The sequence below is a fragment of the Cibotium barometz genome, chromosome 14, assembly GCF_041138505.1.
Source record: "Cibotium barometz isolate CiBa-2024 chromosome 14, ASM4113850v1, whole genome shotgun sequence".
Taxonomy (NCBI): domain Eukaryota; kingdom Viridiplantae; phylum Streptophyta; class Polypodiopsida; order Cyatheales; family Cibotiaceae; genus Cibotium; species Cibotium barometz.
In genome coordinates this window covers 36,050,338-36,067,869 of record NC_141059.1, presented here as the reverse complement: position 1 = coordinate 36,067,869, position 17,532 = coordinate 36,050,338, and the positions used below count along the sequence as shown (strand labels likewise).

Here is a 17,532-nt window from a genome sequence, read left to right as displayed (position 1 = left end):
ACTTTTAGCTTTTTGTTTACCTGTGAGGGGGAAAAGGAAAACCATTTCGAAATCAGTTTTGGAACTCTACATTGCTTTCAACGGAGTTTTATGATCGCTGGTTTCATGGGATTGTGTGATCGTAATAGGGTTTGCATACTCGCAACAAATTACACCATTTATAATGATCAAGAATGCACAAGGCATTCTTTCAACCACCCCGTGAGCTTTATTTGAACGCGTCACCTATGGCAGGGTCTAAAACTGTTAACCTTGCCATCTGGAGCTTAGACAAAAATGTTGACCTTTCCATTGTTAGCTTAACCTGGGATCGTCTGGCTGAAGTAAGTAGCCACCCTCCCTCGAAGTAAGATGTATACATGATGGCAACCGTGGACATGTTAGTATTGTGTTGATGTTGTCATGATCATTCTATGATGCTTGAGAGCAATGGCATCTACTTCACCTCATGGGTAGGTCTGTCTTTATTGTTATAACGATCACAGTGGGTACAGTCATTACTAGTTATTTGGATAACTTATCAGCCCTCAAGACTTCTTTCTTTTTTGGTTGATTGTTTGAGAAAATCTCACTCAGGCTTTGATGAAAGCTGAATATTTCATTTGGCAGCCCCTAAAAGTTCAGTCATTTATCAGCAGTGTGACCAGTCTTCCACTGGAGAGCATAGAAGCTCCCCTTGCTAGATTCAATTGGGAGTATGACAAGGTAACTGACCAAGAGCATTAGTTGATTAATGAATCAGACAACTTTGTTGCCTCTCTATGGGGCTGTTATTTTATGGGTTCCTTTTGCTCACTTCTCAGTGTCTTTTCTTAATTCTTGTTGGTATTCAGGGGGACTTCTATCACTGGGTTGAACTCATGAATCACTTCGATTCATATTTTGAAAGACACATTCAACCAAGGAAGGATCTTCAGTTAGAAGGGGAATTCAATCAAGCTGTTCCTCCATTCCCAAAGGAAGATGTGTTGCACGTTCTCAGGGTGACTCGCATTATCCTAGACAATTGTATCAACAAACACTGCTACAGCTCTTATGAGGTGCAAATAGTTCAAAACTTCTATAACTCATGGTCTTGGTATTTGTTTTGTGACGAGCATATTGATGCTCATTTTTTGTTGGCATTAAAATCACTTTTTCTCTTGGACAGCATCTATCCTGCCTCCTTGCTTCCACAGATACCGACATTGTGATAGCTTCATTGCAAACCCTTGCTGCTTTTGTGAAGAAGCCAGTACAGTCCAATCGAGCAGTCCGATGGCATGGAGATTTGACATTGAACTCACGCTTATTTTCCCTTTCTCAAGGGTGGGGGGTTAAAGAAGAAGGCCTTGGTTTAGTGGTGTGTGCAGTGGAGAATGGGTGTGATCTGCATGCTCTGAAGCTTGGCTCTAACCTTCACTTTGAGTTTTATTTGGACATATCACCAGGTTTGGACTGTGAAGGGAGTGATCACAAGGCATCAGGATTGAAGATTATTCACAAGGAGAACCTGCACAGTGATGGGGGAAGTGATCTTGATCTGTTGCAGGAGCTGGTTCATGAGTATCGAGTTCCATCCAATATTAGGTTTTCTCTGTTGACACGGCTCCGATTTGCAAGATCATTTTCTCATCTACATACTCGCAGGCAGTATCTCTGCATTCGACTTCTGGCGTTAACCATTCTGCTACAGTCAAATCCTGATCCTGAGGATTTGTCTTCTTTCTTCAGCAACGAACCTGAGTTTGTGAATGAACTATTAACACTGTTACACTGCGAGGATACAGTGCCTGAAGACATTCGCTTACTAGCAGTTCTTGCTCTAGCAGCACAGGCTCAAGATCGACCTCGCCAGTCCAGTGTTATTAGTGCCATCAATGCAGGGGGAAATGGTGGGATTTTACCTAACCTTGTGCAAAAAGCAGTAGGTTGCTTGATTGACGCAAACCCTAATTGCTCAGTCTCATTTGTGGAGGCCCTTCTCTTTCTTGTCACAGTTTTAGTATCTACATCTTCTGGCTGTGCTGCTTTAAGGGAGTCTGGTCTTATACCTGCCCTACTTCCCTTTCTAAAGGACATGAATCCGCAACATACACACTTAGTTGCCTCAGGTTTGCATATTCTGGAAGCATTCATGGACTACAGCAACTCAGCTGTAACTTTGTTTAGAGATCTGGGGGGGCTGGATGATGCCATTAAAAGACTCAAGTTTGAGATTCATTATGTGGAAGAGGATGCAAACAGGGGTCAGGAAGCACCAGTTTCTTTGCAGAAAGGTAAAATGCCTGTTCTTGATGACGTGGATGGGCAGCAAAGCTTAGCTCTGCAAACAGAGACAACAGTCTCATCCCAGTCAAGGTTGCTGCTCAAAGTTTTACTTAGAGCTATTTCTTTGGGAACGTATGCACCAGGCAATGCTGGAAGAGTCCATGGATCTGAAGAGGATGCATTGGCCTCATGCCTGTGCATAATATTTAGGCATGTGAGAGAGTTTGGTGGTGGTGTATTCTCACTAGCAGCGTCAGTAATGAGTGATCTCATCCACAAGGATCCGGCATGCTTTTCAGCACTTGATTCTGCAGGTCTGCCTGTGGCATTTCTGGATGCAATCACAGATGGAGTGCCACCATCCTCTGAGGCTGTGATTTGCATACCTCACAGTCTTGATGCGTTATGCTTAAACAACACAGGCTTGCAGGCTGTCAAGGACCGGAATGCTCTGGACTGCTTTGTCAAGATCTTTACCTCCAAATCTTATCTTCGAGCTTTGGCAAATGAAACTCCTAGTTCTTTAGCCTCTGGATTGGATGAACTGATGCGCCATGCACCACCTTTACGGGGAGCTGGTATCGATGCTTGCATAGAGATATTGAGAACAATTTCTGTGATTGGAGGCATCAATGATGTTGCTTCAGTACCTTCTCATGAAGAGAATGATGTAGATGTCCCTGTTCCCATGGAAGCAGACTCAGATGGAGTTACACAACAGCTGTGCGAAGCATTTACTTCTGAAACTGCAAATGCTGAGGCATATCTTCTAGAGTACATCCATAATGCTACAAAATTGCTGGAAGCACTTCTGCAAAATGCAGATATAAGCAGAGTATTTGTTGAAAAGAAAGGAGTAGAAGCTATATTGAAACTTTACTCATTGCCTAATCTACCGGTGTCATTTGGGGGATCCTCGGTTGCTCATAGCATGTCTTCAGCTTTTAGGGCCTTCTCACCATCACATGCAATCCCTCTTTCTCGGGCTGTTTGTGGTGCTTTACGTGAGAAGCTTACTTCTTCTCTAGAAGCATTGAATTTGTTGGCCAGTGCCAAGCTTTCTGATTTGGACACTGTAGAAAGCACGAAGCTCATACGTTGCCTTTCATCAACAGAGCTGTATCTCTCTCTCTCTTCGGTGTTGGTGAGGAGCACAAATACCATGATGACTGAGCTGAGTACTGATGGTGTTGATGTTCTGTATGACATTGGCAAGCTGTATCGAGAAGTTATCTGGCAGATTTCTTTGTTTGATGATGCAAAAGCTGAATTAAAGAGGGAAGAGATGGGGAACGCTGCTGCAGCAATTAATTCTCATGATTCTGGTGGCAGAGAAGGGGAAGAGGATCCTGGGGTCCTTTCTGCAGTGCAGTATGTGAATCCTGTGTCCATACGGGATGGTCCAAGCTCTCACTGGGATACAGAGCCTGATTATTTCCCCATGATTTCTGCTGGGGATGGATATCATCGTCGAACACGAAGAGAACAGGGTGCATTGGCTGATTTTCTTTCACAGCGGTTACGTCGTCTTGCACGGCATGCTCCGGCACAAGGTCCACAGGTTGATGTTGAGGGGTCTTCCAATGCTGGAGAGGGTTCACAATCACAGGGAGTCGTGAAGTGCAAGTCTCCTGACTCTGTAAACTATGAAGTGATGACACGGATTGTGTCTGCTGCTCGTGGCTTGTGCGTGGCTTTGGGAAAGTCGATGGTAGTACCCTCGCGCCAAGGTGATGATTTCGGGGCCCCTGGATCACCTGCAAAGGCAGTTGCTGCAGCTATTGCAAAGCTCTTCTATGAGAACTTGAGTTTTGATGGTGGGTATGGGTCTTCACAGTTGGAGATATCTAAATGTCGGTATCTCCAGAAACTGGTTGATGACATAATGCTAATATTGTTTGATAGCCGCAGGCATACTTGCAACACGCTTCTCATAAATTATTTCTATGCATATGATGTGTTGGGGCGACTACTTAACACTTTCCAAGCCATCAGTCAGGTACTTTGGACAGTTTTGCAAGCATCTGATGTGGCCATGGAGGGCGGGGTTTGCAAGGCAGACATCAGTGATAGTGAAAATGGGTCAAACAGAAAAGAATGTTTGTTGGAAACATTGCAAAGCTATGCAAAGCTAATGGATCATCTGGTCACACCCACATTGCTGTTGTCTCCTGAACCAATGGCTCAAATGCTGGTTCAGGAAGTTGCTGGGGGAGCTGTTGCTATTCCGAGGGACCCAGAAGCCTTAATGCGAAGGTTACAGTCACGGGTGTTGGAGGTTATACTTCCTGTCTGGAATCATGCCTTATTTGCAAAATGCGGCCTGAGCTTTATTACTTGCATTACTTCAATTATTACTCACATATACTCTGGTATATATGACACTAAGGACCAAAGAAATGCTGGTGCTCGTGTGTTGGGTCCTCCACCTGATGAATCTTCCATTTCTATGATTGTTGAGATGGGGTTTTCTAGAGAGAGAGCTGAGGAGGCACTTAGGTGGGTGGTCACAAACAGTGTTGAGATGGCCATGGAATGGCTTTTCAGCCATCCTGAGGAACCGCAGGATGATGACGAACTGGCCCGTGCTTTAGCACTGTCTCTAGGGAGTCCTGATGCTTCTGTTGATGCAGAAACTACCACAGGAAAAGAGATCACATCTGAAGAAGATACTGTAAAGACTCCACCAGTGGAAGATATGCTGGGCACTTGCATTACATTATTGCAGAATATTGATGCTGTTGTATTTCCACTCACAGACCTACTTGTGACAATATGCAGTCGCAACAAGGGCCAAGATCGTGCCAGGGTGGTGACTTATCTGATTTATCATCTCAAATCATCTCCGATGGAGGATCTGGATTCAGATGCTAGTCTGCTTTCTTTGGTCATACACATCTTAGCACTGGTTTTGAATGAAGACTGTACAGCACGGGAGATTGCTGCAGAGCAGGGCCTAGTTTCTATTGTTCTAGACATCTTATCGACTTTCAATCCACAGATAGACCTAGAGACATTAGGTGATGCGCCAAAATGGACAACTGCTTTGCTATTGGTTTTAGATCTCTTTTTGCAGTTCAAGCCAAAAGTCCCCCAAGACCAGCAAGAGCCTGTTGCTATCACTGTTGCTGGTGTCTCAGGTTCTCTTCCAGATCAGCTTGAGACAAGAGACCTTGTCATTGACAATGTAAATGACACAGATGCAGATCCTTTTATCAGTGTGCTGGGAAAATCCACAGGCTTTATGACACTGAATGAGCAGCACCGTGCCATGACAATAGCTTGCAAATTTCTTAACGCGCATATTCCAGCGTCAACAGTGCAAGCTGTTCTTCAGCTCTGTGCAAGGCTGACTAAAACACATTCTGTGGCAATGCAGTTCCTTGAGTCAGGGGGCTTGGCTGCTATTTTGAGCCTTCCAAGGCGATCTCTGTTTCCAGGCTTTGATTGTGTTGCTGCTGTGATCATCCGCCATCTTCTGGAGGATCCACAGACTTTACAGCAAGCTATGGAGCTGGAGATAAGGCATATGCTCATGTCAACATCTCATCGTCATAATAGATGCATAACCCCTAGGATGTTTTTGACGGCACTGGCGCCTGTTGTCTTACGGAATCCAGCCATTTTCATGCTAGCTTCAGCAGCTGTCTGCCAGGTTGAAAACATAGGTGGACAACCTCACATTATTCTATCTAAGGAGAAAGAAAGAAAGAGGGATCGAGAAAAGGAAAAGGATGACAAGGAGAAAGAGAGAGATAAATTCAAGGCTTTGTTTTCTGGAGCAATTTCTAAATCTTGCAGCGACGGGAATTTGAAAGCACAAGAGGCTGCAAGCAAGCCTGTGAAAGGCCACCGTAAGAAAGTCTCCCAAAGTTTTACACAAGTTATAGATCAGCTGGTTGAAGTGGTGCTTCATTCTCTAGCAGCACCTGAAAAAGACAAAAGTCAGTTGATCTTTCCAACAGCAATGGATGGTGAAGATGCAAATTGCAGTGACAAAGGGAAGGCAAAGTGTGATGAGAATGCTGTGCCTGGTCAGGGAAACTTGTCAGAAAGGTCTGCTGGCTTAGCTAAGGTGGCATTTATTTTGAAGTTAATGATGGAAATCCTTTCGATGTACTCTGGTGCAGTTGCGGTGATACTACGCCATGATTTAGAAAGCAGCCAAGGCAGGGTGGCAGGCTCAGAAGTAATCGGTTATGGTGGTCTTTTGTACCACATCCTTCACAGATTGCTTCCTTACTCAGCTGAAGGGGTGACAGAAAATCTGACACAGGATGAGTGGAGAGAAAAGCTTTCAGATAAGGCTGCATACTTCCTATTGGCAGTCTGTGTATGCTCTGCAGAAGGGAGGAGACGAATTGTTTCTGAGATTTCCAGGGCATTATCCTTATCAGCAAACAATGTTCTTGAAGGTGGTGAGAAAAAACTACAGCCGACTAGTAGAAAAGTGAGATCTTTCGTTTTTCTGGTCAATATCATCCTATCTGCCCATGCTTCTAATAATGCTCAGGTTCCTGGATCTTCAACTGATATGGCTAAAACCATGATTGATGCTGGATTAGTGCAGTCATTAACAAGTACTCTTCAAGTGATTGATTTGGACCACCCAGAAGCAGTTAAACTGGTCAATGCAGTGCTAAGAGCATTGGAGGCACTAACAAGAGCTTCACCCACTGGGGAGCAGCTGTATGTAAATGCAGGAGTGGCGGGAAAAAAAATTGTGGCAGAGGAGAGACTGCCGGTTCAAGGTTCTGATGCAATAGAAGGACAGCCTTCTGATGGCTCTCAACAGGGTGGAGGGGCTCCTGCTGTAAGTAATCCCAATCTTAGTGAAGTTCGAATGGCCGAAGGAAGCATGCCAGCAGTTGTAGACAATCATAATATCACTGAAAATATCATGGAATCAGATTCACCGGTAGGTGCTGACGTACGTTTGGAGTCAGAAGCAGAAGTTTTCATGCATGAGTCTTCTGTGAATCCTTCTGGGCGAGGGGAGACAGCTGCAGCAGGGATAACGTTCAGGGTAGAGCATAGGCCAGAAAATGGGCAAGATGAAGATGATGAAGAAATGGATGAAAACGAGGAGGAAGATGATGATGATGATGAGGATGAGATGGAAGGAGCAGAGGGTGTGACTCATCTTTCTCCCCCTGACACGGATGTTGAAGACCATGAGCATACTGGGCTTGGCGATGAATATGGTGACGACATGGTTGAGGAGGAGGAAGAAGATGATGATTGGCAGGAGAATCGAGACATAGATGTACGACGGAGGGATGGCTTGACAAGGCTTAATCATGTGCAAGTTTTAGGACATGGTGGATCTGTTCCTCTGGTTGACTTTCCAGATGATCCTTTTCAGAGCATGAATGAAATATTTAGCTCCTTTCACAGGCCAACAATAGTAGAGCACCACGGGCCTACAGGTGGATACAGACCTTTCCCTGGGAGATCAGGAGGAGATGGTGGGGGGGCTTTTCACCATCCTTTGTTGATGAGACCACCTTTATCAGTATCAACAGGAGGAGCAGGGGGTAATGCAGTGTGGACGGCAGCGGGCATCACGAGCAATGCTGATGCAATGCTTGGGGTGGGTGGATTTGACATGACTCACTTGTACATGTATGACCATGTCTTGTCAGATAGTACAGGCAATCGCCTCTTTGGAGAGCGTGGTGTTGGTGGGCCGCCGCCTCCATTCCTTGATTTTTCTATGGATCCTGGGTATTTGACAGGGAGAAGGGATGCCAGGTCAGTTAGCCGTTTAAGTACGTGGACAGATGATGGCCAGCCGCAAGCAGGGGCCTATGCTGAAGCAGTTGCTCAGAGCATCGAGGAGCAGTACATTTCTCGTTTAAGAAGTCTAGTCCCAGGGGTGATAGAGCAGGTTGATAATACACCTGCAGCAGCAGAAGCACCAGAGCAAGCACAGGATACTCCAAACATGGAAGGAGTGGTGTCAGATACTGCAGAAAGGGTGACCCGAAGTACTCTGGATCCCAGCAGTGCTACTGCTGATCCACAATCAGAAGCTCAAGTAAGTTTAACAAGAGACTCACCCATTCCACCTTTTGAAGGTCAAAGTGCAAATATTCAAGTGCAAGACGAAAGGAGTACACTACTGGTGAGGGATGCAGAGGTGTTACGTCAAGACAGTGGTGCGACTGCATGTGAAAGTCTTCGTAGCCTGGAGGCAGAAATAGGCAGTGCTTATGGTCATGATGATGCAGATAGATATGGTGACAGACATGGTGATCCAGAGAGGTGTACAGCCTCAGAAATTGTTGTAACAAACATGGAAGTAGATCAATCTGGGCCAGTGGAAACCAGTAACAGGCAAGGGCATAGTGCGGATGAAGTAATGTACAATCAGCAAGCTGAAGAGGCTACAGTTTGTGTTCATTCCCCAACAACTGGAAATGATGTGGAACTGTCAGGACATGTAGAAGGAGAGGTAAGGGCCAGACAGGCTGAAGATGCTACTAGGCATGAAGGGGTTCAAGAGGTTCACTCCCCAACAACTGGAAATGATGTGGAACTGTCAGGACATGGAGAAGGAGAGGTAAGGGCCAGACAGGCTGAAGATGCTACTAGGCATGAAGGGGTTCAAGAGATGGACACAATTGATCCAACATTTTTAGAGGCCCTTCCTGATTATCTTCGTGCAGAGGTTCTAGCATCTCATGAAACTCAAAGTGCTAGAGCTGCAAACCTTCCTCCACCTCCCCCACCAACAGAAGATATAGATCCTGAATTTTTAGCTGCACTTCCTCCCGACATTCAAGCCGAAGTACTTGCACAACAGCGTGCACAGAGATTGATACAGGCACAGCAAGTTCAAGGACAACCTGTTGATATGGATAGTGCGTCTATCATAGCAACTTTTCCAGCAGAGCTCCGAGAAGAGGTAAGGTTATGTCTGGTTGCTTTGTTTATGGAGTGGGGTGTGTGTATATGGCTGGCTAATTCTGATCTTCCCTTTTGTAATAGGTACTTTTAACTTCCTCAGAACAAGTCCTGGCTGCCTTGCCTCCATCTCTCCTTGCTGAAGCACAGTTGTTACGTGAGCGGGCAATGAACCGCTTTCAAGCTAGGGGGCTATTTGCAGGTGCTAATAGGTTTGGGATCAGAAGAAATAACCCTGCTGGTGGTCCCTCTGCTATGGATCGTGCAGTAGGAAGCACAGGAGGTTTGCTAATGGCAAGGAGATCAGGAGTGCTCGCAAATGCAGGCATGGAAATTAGTGAAGTAGAAGGAAAACTTCTTGTAGATATGGCTGGGTTGAAGTCCATGCTTCAGTTGCTACACCTGGCTCAGGTTAAAATGCTATTCATCTCTACTAAATCAAGATTTTTTAATCTTCTGAGCAAGATTTGGCTTTGACGTCATGTTTCTGTTTGCAGCCTCTTGGCAAAGGGCTTTTACAACGTCTCTTACTAAACTTATGTGCACATAGTGTTACACGAAGTTGCTTAGTGAAGCTCTTGTTAGACATGCTCAGGCCTGGAGTAAAGGGTCCTGTAGAAAACCCTTCTTCAAGTGACTCTGAAATGACACGTCTCTATGGCTGCCGATGGAATGTGGTCTATGCTCGCTCACAAGTGTCTAATGGTAGGCACAGATGCCTTTGTACATTGTTATTGTTTCGCTAGTTTCAAAGACAGGCTTATGCAATTTGTCTTACTCTATCATGCAGGGGTGCCTCCACTGGTTTCCAGGCGTGTATTGGAAATTCTTACCCATATTAGCAAACACCATCAGGCAGGTGCTGATCTCCTCGTTTACTTGAAACCAGCTGGAAAGAGCCCTGTAAACGAAGAAAAGGAGAAAGGCAAAGCTAAGCTGATTGATCTTCCAGAAGTTGCTGACAACAGCTCAAAAGGAGAGATTCCGCTTATACTCTTGTTGAAGTTACTGAACCAACCCTTGTACTCTAGGAGCAGTGCACATCTTGAGCAGGTATTGGATTGTTTCTTGTGTAGCATCTATCTTAGCTATCTCCTGCATGTGGCGTAAGTCTAACCAATGAAATTTCTTTCCAGCTTATGGTATTGCTTGAAGTTGTAACAAATCACATGAGCACCAAGTTTGACCTGCATGGTCCATCTAAGAGACAAGAGGATTCAGTGAAAGCTGGCTTGGAGGATAAGGCTGTTGAAGGCAACCCTTCAAATTTAGATATTCCAGGGACGTCAGGGCAGGAAGCAAATGTTGAACAAAGTCAGCTAGGCATGGAGAGAGCCTTATCTGATGCAGAGCCGTGCCAGCAAGGGGAAGGCAGTGCGAATCAGCACTTGCAGGAGCCCTCAACTTCTGGCACAGAACAAAAGATGGATATCTTGGAAATCCTATCGAGCCTTCCAGAACTGGAGCTTCGCAAGTTGTGCAGACTTCTAGCTCAGGAAGGGTAAGCCTGCAGCCCTTAGTGAATACATGTGAATTGACTTTCTATTAATTGTTTGCAATCCAGAAGGAATTCTTTCTTCCGCAGGCTTTTTGGTAGTCAATCAGTGGAAAAGTGTTTTTTTGTGGCATGCTTTTTCTCATACGATGAAGTAAAATGATTAACGTCTTATACTTCATTCAATGACAAGTACTCTTGCAAGCACACGTGGATCACCACACTGGTGTTACCTCTTGAATTCTCAACGTGCTATAGTCTCTATCTGAGCTTCTGCTTGCTGGTAATAAAGCACGAGTTTGCAACTCAAGAGGTCCTCCTGCATGCTATCCCCTGCCACTATTGAAATAGAAGCATATTAACCCTTCTGACTCCATATATCCTCAATGGCGTTTCCGTGCCCCAAACTGCTAGAAACCTGACTTCAATGAATTTGACTTTGCGTCCGATGCTTGCGGGGCATTATTAAGAGACTAAGGTTATGTAAAAGGGGAGGAGAAGGGTGTGTGTGTGAAGGGACTTAAGGTCCACTAGCTCATCTATTTAAAGGTGAAGCTAGGAGGCATTTTATTTTGAGCAAGAAGCCTAGTTGTATTTTGAGCAACTTAATAAGCAAGATATTTTCTTGTATTTTGTGAGTCTCTCTCCTCCACATAATGATCTAGCATGAGCACCACGAAATTCTAACATGGTATCTAGAGCTTTGGTTGATTAGGCCTTTTTGTGGTGTAGAATAGGTCAAATTTATCACTTTTTCTTGTGTGGAGCTGAACCTCCTGCCAGTGGAGGAGCTCAAGAGGACATCCGGGCGGACATTTTCGTACAGCTCACCAGCCGAATCGCCCTCTCTCCATCGCGGCATTGCCGCCTGTGCAGGCCGGCGCAGTTTCTGGCTGCCGTCGATGTCGTACATGAATTCGACGTCTGCAGCGCATAATACGCTTCTTGGGCTTAGGGCTTTTGAAGCCCATAGTCTCAGGAGTCTACAGCTTCATTTTTAGCCCTAATGGCTGCTCCATGCTCTCACAATAAGAGAAAAACCAGGCACCTACTGTTTCACTTCTCCATGAAAGCTTGCTCAAGCTTGTTAATAGTGATTCTCTTTCACTAATCTCCTCTTCTTTGCTCTAATCACCTAAGTGCTCTTGTGAGGGCTTGTTGCTGATTCTATTTTTGAGTTTGAAGCGGTGGCCATACACCATGAGGTATTCACGAGTCTCATTCTTATCAAGCTCCATCATCAACATCATCTTCAAGTGCACAAAGCTTTTCAAAGTGTGCTTATAAGCACTAATAGTGTTGATTAACACTAATGAGGCTTCTAATCCAGCAAAGGGGAGTCATTCCAAAGTGTTTTTAAACACTAGGAGTGTTCTTAAACACTAATGGTGAATCTAATCACCAATGCAAGTGTCATTAGATGCTAGAAATGTGCTCTTAAGCACTAATCGTGTTTTTTAAACACTAATGGTGATCTTAATCACCAAACAAAGTGTTCATTGACACTAATAAAGCTTTCCCCAATCAGAATTAGTGATTGGGCACAAACCCTAAGTGCTAAACCATAAAATTAACCATCTTAATCTCCTTTTTTTGCAACATCCTTGGCTTGATTAAGGGTTGTTGCACTCTCATAAGCCTTTCTCTTTCTACTTAAGCCAAAACATAAAAAATTTCTGGTTTTTTCTTCTTCATAAATCAGCCCATTACTCTTTAGTAATCTCCTTCAATACCCAATGTCAAAGGACAACACCCAAATTAAGAAGTTCTCAAGAGAGGGCTTCCACACTTGGCAAGTCCTTGTCAAGTACAAGATGATGTCCAAAGGCTTTTGGCCATTCATCTCCGGCACTAAGGTTATTGATCGAACTAAGGCTGAAGATATTGAAGATGGTGAGAGGGCACAAGCCATCATCATGCTTCATCTTGATGAGGCTCTCATTCACCATGTGGACCAGCTTCCGACTGCAAAGGAGAAATGGGATGAGCTTGATAAGCTCTATGGAGCTCGTGGTAAGAATTCCAAGATCTCACTTAAAATTGAATTTTTCAGCTTGGAACTCAAAGAGGGAGATGGCATTGGAGCCTTCATCTCTCACTTAAAGGGCCTTATGGCTCAACTTGCATCAGTGAATGCGAGAATGAATGAAGATGATGCCGTGGCTGTTTTGCTAAAAGCAGTCAAGAAGGTGTACCCCACCTTAGTCACCACCCTGAAGAACATACCTAATCCCACCCTTGAAGGAGTCATTCAATCTTGTCTTGATGAAGAAAAGAGGCCAAAGGGAGGAACTGAATCTTCAAATGCAACAACTTCATCAAATATCGAACAAGCTTTGTCACATCAAGTGATCAAAGTAAGATGTGTCCATTGCAAAAAGGTGGGTCATTTGGCAAATAATTGTTGGATCAAATATCCCAACAAAATGAAATGTAACAAGTGTAAACAAACGGGACATATCACTTCTAAATGTCCTAACAAAGAGTCTGAGGCTAACTTTGTATCAGCTTCTAACTCCACTGAGAAATTGTTTTAAATCTCAATGTAACCACACCTATATTCCTAACCTTGTACGCCTAATGTTATAAAGGCATCCTATGTCCAATACCACCTATTCCAATTTCTTTCATAGTTGGTATTGAGGGGGGGTATTAAGAGATTAAGGTTATGTAAAAGGGGAGGAGAAGGATGTGTGTGTGAAGAGACTTAAGGTCCACTAGCTCATCTATTTAAAGGTGAAGCTAGGAAGCATTTTATTTTGAGCAAGAAGTCTAGGTGTATTTTGAGCAACTTAATAAGTAAGATATTTTCTTGTATTTTGTGAGTCTCTCTCCTCCACATAATGATCTAGCATGAGCACCACGAAATTCTAACAGGCATTGTCTGTAACCACTCAACTCTCTACTGATCTTGAATGATGTCTGTTCATCTTGCCAATGTGTTTGCATTTTCTTTTGAAGAGCAACATAATTTTGTTTCACATTTCTGGTGGAGCTCAACTGGATCTTTTGCAGCCTAGACAGTTTTCTTAGTGGTCCCTACTTCTATTTGCTCCTTGAAATAAAAATTAGAGATAAACATAGTTCCCTGAAAGGTATTAACGGACATGCAAATTTCACATTGTGAAGTTTTCGTCCAAGTTGCAGCCAGTTGATATTGTGTTAATTCTTTCTATCTTTAGTGGTGCATATGCTCTATCAACTACCTTTTTGTTGTAATAATTCTTTCTATTTGTTATGATCCTTAGTGCCAGGCTTCATTATGTCTGAGTCTGCTCTATATCTCCGGAGCTCTGACAGAAACTCAGGACACAGACCTTTGTATGAATGTATGCTCTTATGTGTGTGTGTGTGGGAGCATATATTGATACCAAGTTCTACACCCACTATTGGGCACTGATGACGTTAGTGGTGATGGGGTAGTATCTAGTCCATACTATGCATGATGGAGTTGATGGTTTATTGTCTTGTGGATGACTACCATGAGGTTATAAATTGCACTTTCTTATAAGGTGAATTTGGGCATGTTCGTGGATTCATCTAGGTATATCTTTATGCTGAATTAGTGGACATGCAAATTTCATATTGTGAAGTTTTTGTCCAAGTTGCAGCCAATTGATATTGTGTTAATTCTTTCTATCATTAGTGATGCATATGCCCTATCAACTACCTTTTTGTTGTAATAATTCTTTCTATTTGTTATGATCCTTAGTGCTAGGCTTCATTATGGGACTGAGTCTGCCTTGTATCTCTGGAGCAGACCTTTGTATGAATGTATGCTCTTATGTGTGTGTGTGTGTGGGAGCATATATTGATACCAAGTTCTACATCCACTATTGGGCACCGATGACGTTAGTGGTGATGTCGTAGTATCTAGTCCATACTATGCATGATGGAGTTGATGGTTTATTGTCTTGTGGACGACTACCATGAGGTTATAAATTGCACTTTCTTATAAGCTGAACTTGGGCTAATGGCATCTTTGTGGAAGTCATATGTTTGCACTTGTTCCCCTTTTGTCTGTGCATTAAAGTCTCCTAATAGGAGGACCTCTCCTTGTTGGGAGAACTCTGCAATGTCTGCAAATAATGGCGCATATGGAGTCTCCCCTTTCTCGTCAACCTGCATGCATATTCTGATTTCTCTAGTGGGAAGTAGCATATTGAAATATGCATCACTCTCAAGCCAGGCCTAGCTAATTGCATCCACATAAAGCGAGCCTCCGCATTGTGTCTAACCATTGTGAGAATGCCTCTCAAATGAGGGCGAAACAAGCATGCCACTCCTCCGGAGTCATGCACCCCCCCAGTGGTGTGTGTTTGTTCTTTGAAAGCTGACTCCCATGTGTAACCCACCACTTTGGGTAGCCCTCTCTTAAGGCTTTGATGCGTTTCTGTGTAGAAGATAATATCCCTACCTGTGTAAGTCTCTGTGAAGCCTCCTGTGTAAGTCTCTGTGAAGCCTCCTGTGTCTGACCATAGAGTTCCATTGCAATTCCATACTCCCATCCTCAATGCATCTGTGGTGTCATAGACCCCGCACTGTCATGTGGGGCATTTATCTGTGATGACTCGGTCATCACGATAAACAACCCATTTTCCTGCCTTGCGGGCTTTCATAACCTGAACCATCCCAGCTTTCCCGTGTTCCACCTATAGGGAGGCGAGGTCATCTCCAAGGTATATTTTGGTGGTTCAGAGGGTGGTCCTCTTCTTCAAGAAAGCCAAACGGGACTCCGTATCTTTGAACTTGAGTAGGAGAGGCCTCTCCCTCGCCAAGTCCTTCTCGGCTCACCAAGCATCTACAAAAGGGGTGTTAGTGAGGCCCATCTGTCCGCATAAAGAGAGAGAGAGAGAGAGAGAGAAAGAAAGAAAGAAAGAAAGATTTTATTAACGTCTTCCAAAAGACCGAACTCGGCCTATGAGACAAATCGGAGTACATGTATGGGGTATCCTCTGTCATCCCAACAAAATGAAAAAGTACTGAATAAAAAAGTTGAATCTGGGTGTGCAGGGGATGGAGCTCTATTACTAGGAGAATGCAAAGCTATATGCATGGAGTATACAATCATGATATGCAACCTAGCTAGCTCCATCCTGTACCATACTGGGGGTATAAAATGGTATACATCAGTGAAGGGGGTGTCCACAGCTCCCTGAAGAACATGCCTGGGTGTGCTCTGAAGCGAGCCAGTCGCTCCGCACCCTCTCTGTGAAACTGAGCTCTGATCTCTGTCATCTCTCTCTGGTATAGGCGTGGTGTCCGAAAGCCAGGTGTCCTCTGTCTCCTGCGGGCTCTAAGTGTCTCTGCTCTCTGGAGAGTAATTCCCTGCCGTGTAGGGGCTGGGAGGGGTATGGATCTCTGAAAAAATGTAGTAATCTGTGTCTGTCGCCCCCCCTCTGGAGCTGTCTGAGCCTGTAATAATGTCTCTCTGTGGCGCTGTATGTCTAGAATGTATCTCCCCAGTATGCGCTGGTCTGCTGCCTCAAAGATCTGGCGTAGGGAATGTGGCTCTCTGAATAAAATGGGATATCTCTCTCTGATGGCTGTATATGCTCTGCATCTGCATACATAATGCTCCTCACTCTCCACCTCCTCTCTGCACAATCTGCATACCCTCTCCTCTCGGGGGATCCGTGCTGCTCTGCCAGTCTCAATCTCCAATCGGTGTGATGAAACTCTGAGCTGACCAATAGCCACTCGGGAGCCGTGTGGTAAAAAGCCCTCCATGTATCTAGGCCTCTCTATAAATCCATCATCAGTGATACTCATGAAGTGATCTCTGTAGTATAGCATCTTCGGTGGAAGAGGCTGTGTAGGCGAAATCCATGTCTCTCGTGTATAGAGCTGCCATAGATCCTGTCTCAATACTCTGTTCCTCTCACTATGAGAGAGACGGATATGTGGTGCATCCCTGTCATACTGGAATGGTGGTAGATGATCCATGTCTAGGCCATGCTGTGAGAACCAATGTGTGACCTGTGCATACCATGATCCTCTGTCTCCTGCCTCAGCCAACTGTCTAGATGCCTGAAAAGCTCTGTATGATAATCTGTCCTGTGGCATCTCTCTGAATCTGTCTAGCAGGCATATAGTCTGAAATATGGCCTCTACCATCATAGGAGGCGCAGCAAACTCTGCTCGGATAATGTCATGAGGTACTGACGGTTTGCTGCGTATCATGCGTGCCATCATGAGGGCCTGTGGTCTCTCTATCTGTGTCCACCAATGGGTAGCTAGGCCTGGCGCCCATACTGCTGCTCCATACATCAATGCCGGTGTGACTAATGTGTCAAATAGCCACCCCTTCGTCCGGGGCTCCTGAAAATGCGCCTGGTGGCACTGTCTCTCTACCATAGCCAATGCTGCATATCCCCGTGTCAATCTAGCTCTGGCTGCTGAACCCATGGTAAAGCGTGTGGCTGCTGCAGAGAAGGTAACCCCTAGGTACACGTATGATGTCACCACCTCCACCTGGCATCCTGCGAGAGTGAATGTCAGATGACTCCTGCCCTGTCTCGATGTATGAAAGACCATAACCTTGGTTTTCCCAAGGTTCACAGTAAGACCCCTCTGTGTGCAGAAATCATGGAGTGCATGTAGATGCTGCTGTAGACCCCCTGGGGACTCAGACACTAATACAATATCATCAGCATAGAGCATAATATGTACTGAGGTACCTGCTAAATCAACTCCATCTCCGCCTCCCTGTGTAATGAAGTCAGCCACCTCATCAATGTATAACCCAAATAGCGTGGGGGAAAGTGGGCATCCTTGCTTCACACCAATGGTGCTAGCAATAGTCTCGGACATACCTCCTGGACATCTGACTCGCCCAAAAACCTGCTCATATAATGCATAGATGCCCCATGTCATAT

At 44.7% G+C, this 17,532-nt stretch overlaps 1 protein-coding gene across 2 annotated transcripts in view; it reads left to right on the top strand.

The window, feature by feature from the left end:
* LOC147631960 (E3 ubiquitin-protein ligase UPL1-like) overlaps positions 1-17,532 on the top strand; it is a 53,392-nt gene that overhangs the window by 441 nt on the left and 35,419 nt on the right. For both annotated transcript variants that reach the window (XR_015267394.1, XM_086808497.1), the window contains exons 2-8: positions 610-705; positions 834-1,040; positions 1,151-9,160; positions 9,244-9,570; positions 9,657-9,864; positions 9,950-10,212; positions 10,296-10,660. Coding sequence is in view for 1 of the 2 variants with exons in the window: in XM_086808497.1 (XP_086664623.1) it covers positions 610-705; positions 834-1,040; positions 1,151-9,160; positions 9,244-9,570; positions 9,657-9,864; positions 9,950-10,212; positions 10,296-10,660 (9,476 nt within the window). In the remaining variant the exon portion in view is untranslated. The remainder of the gene's footprint in view (positions 1-609; positions 706-833; positions 1,041-1,150; positions 9,161-9,243; positions 9,571-9,656; positions 9,865-9,949; positions 10,213-10,295; positions 10,661-17,532) is intronic.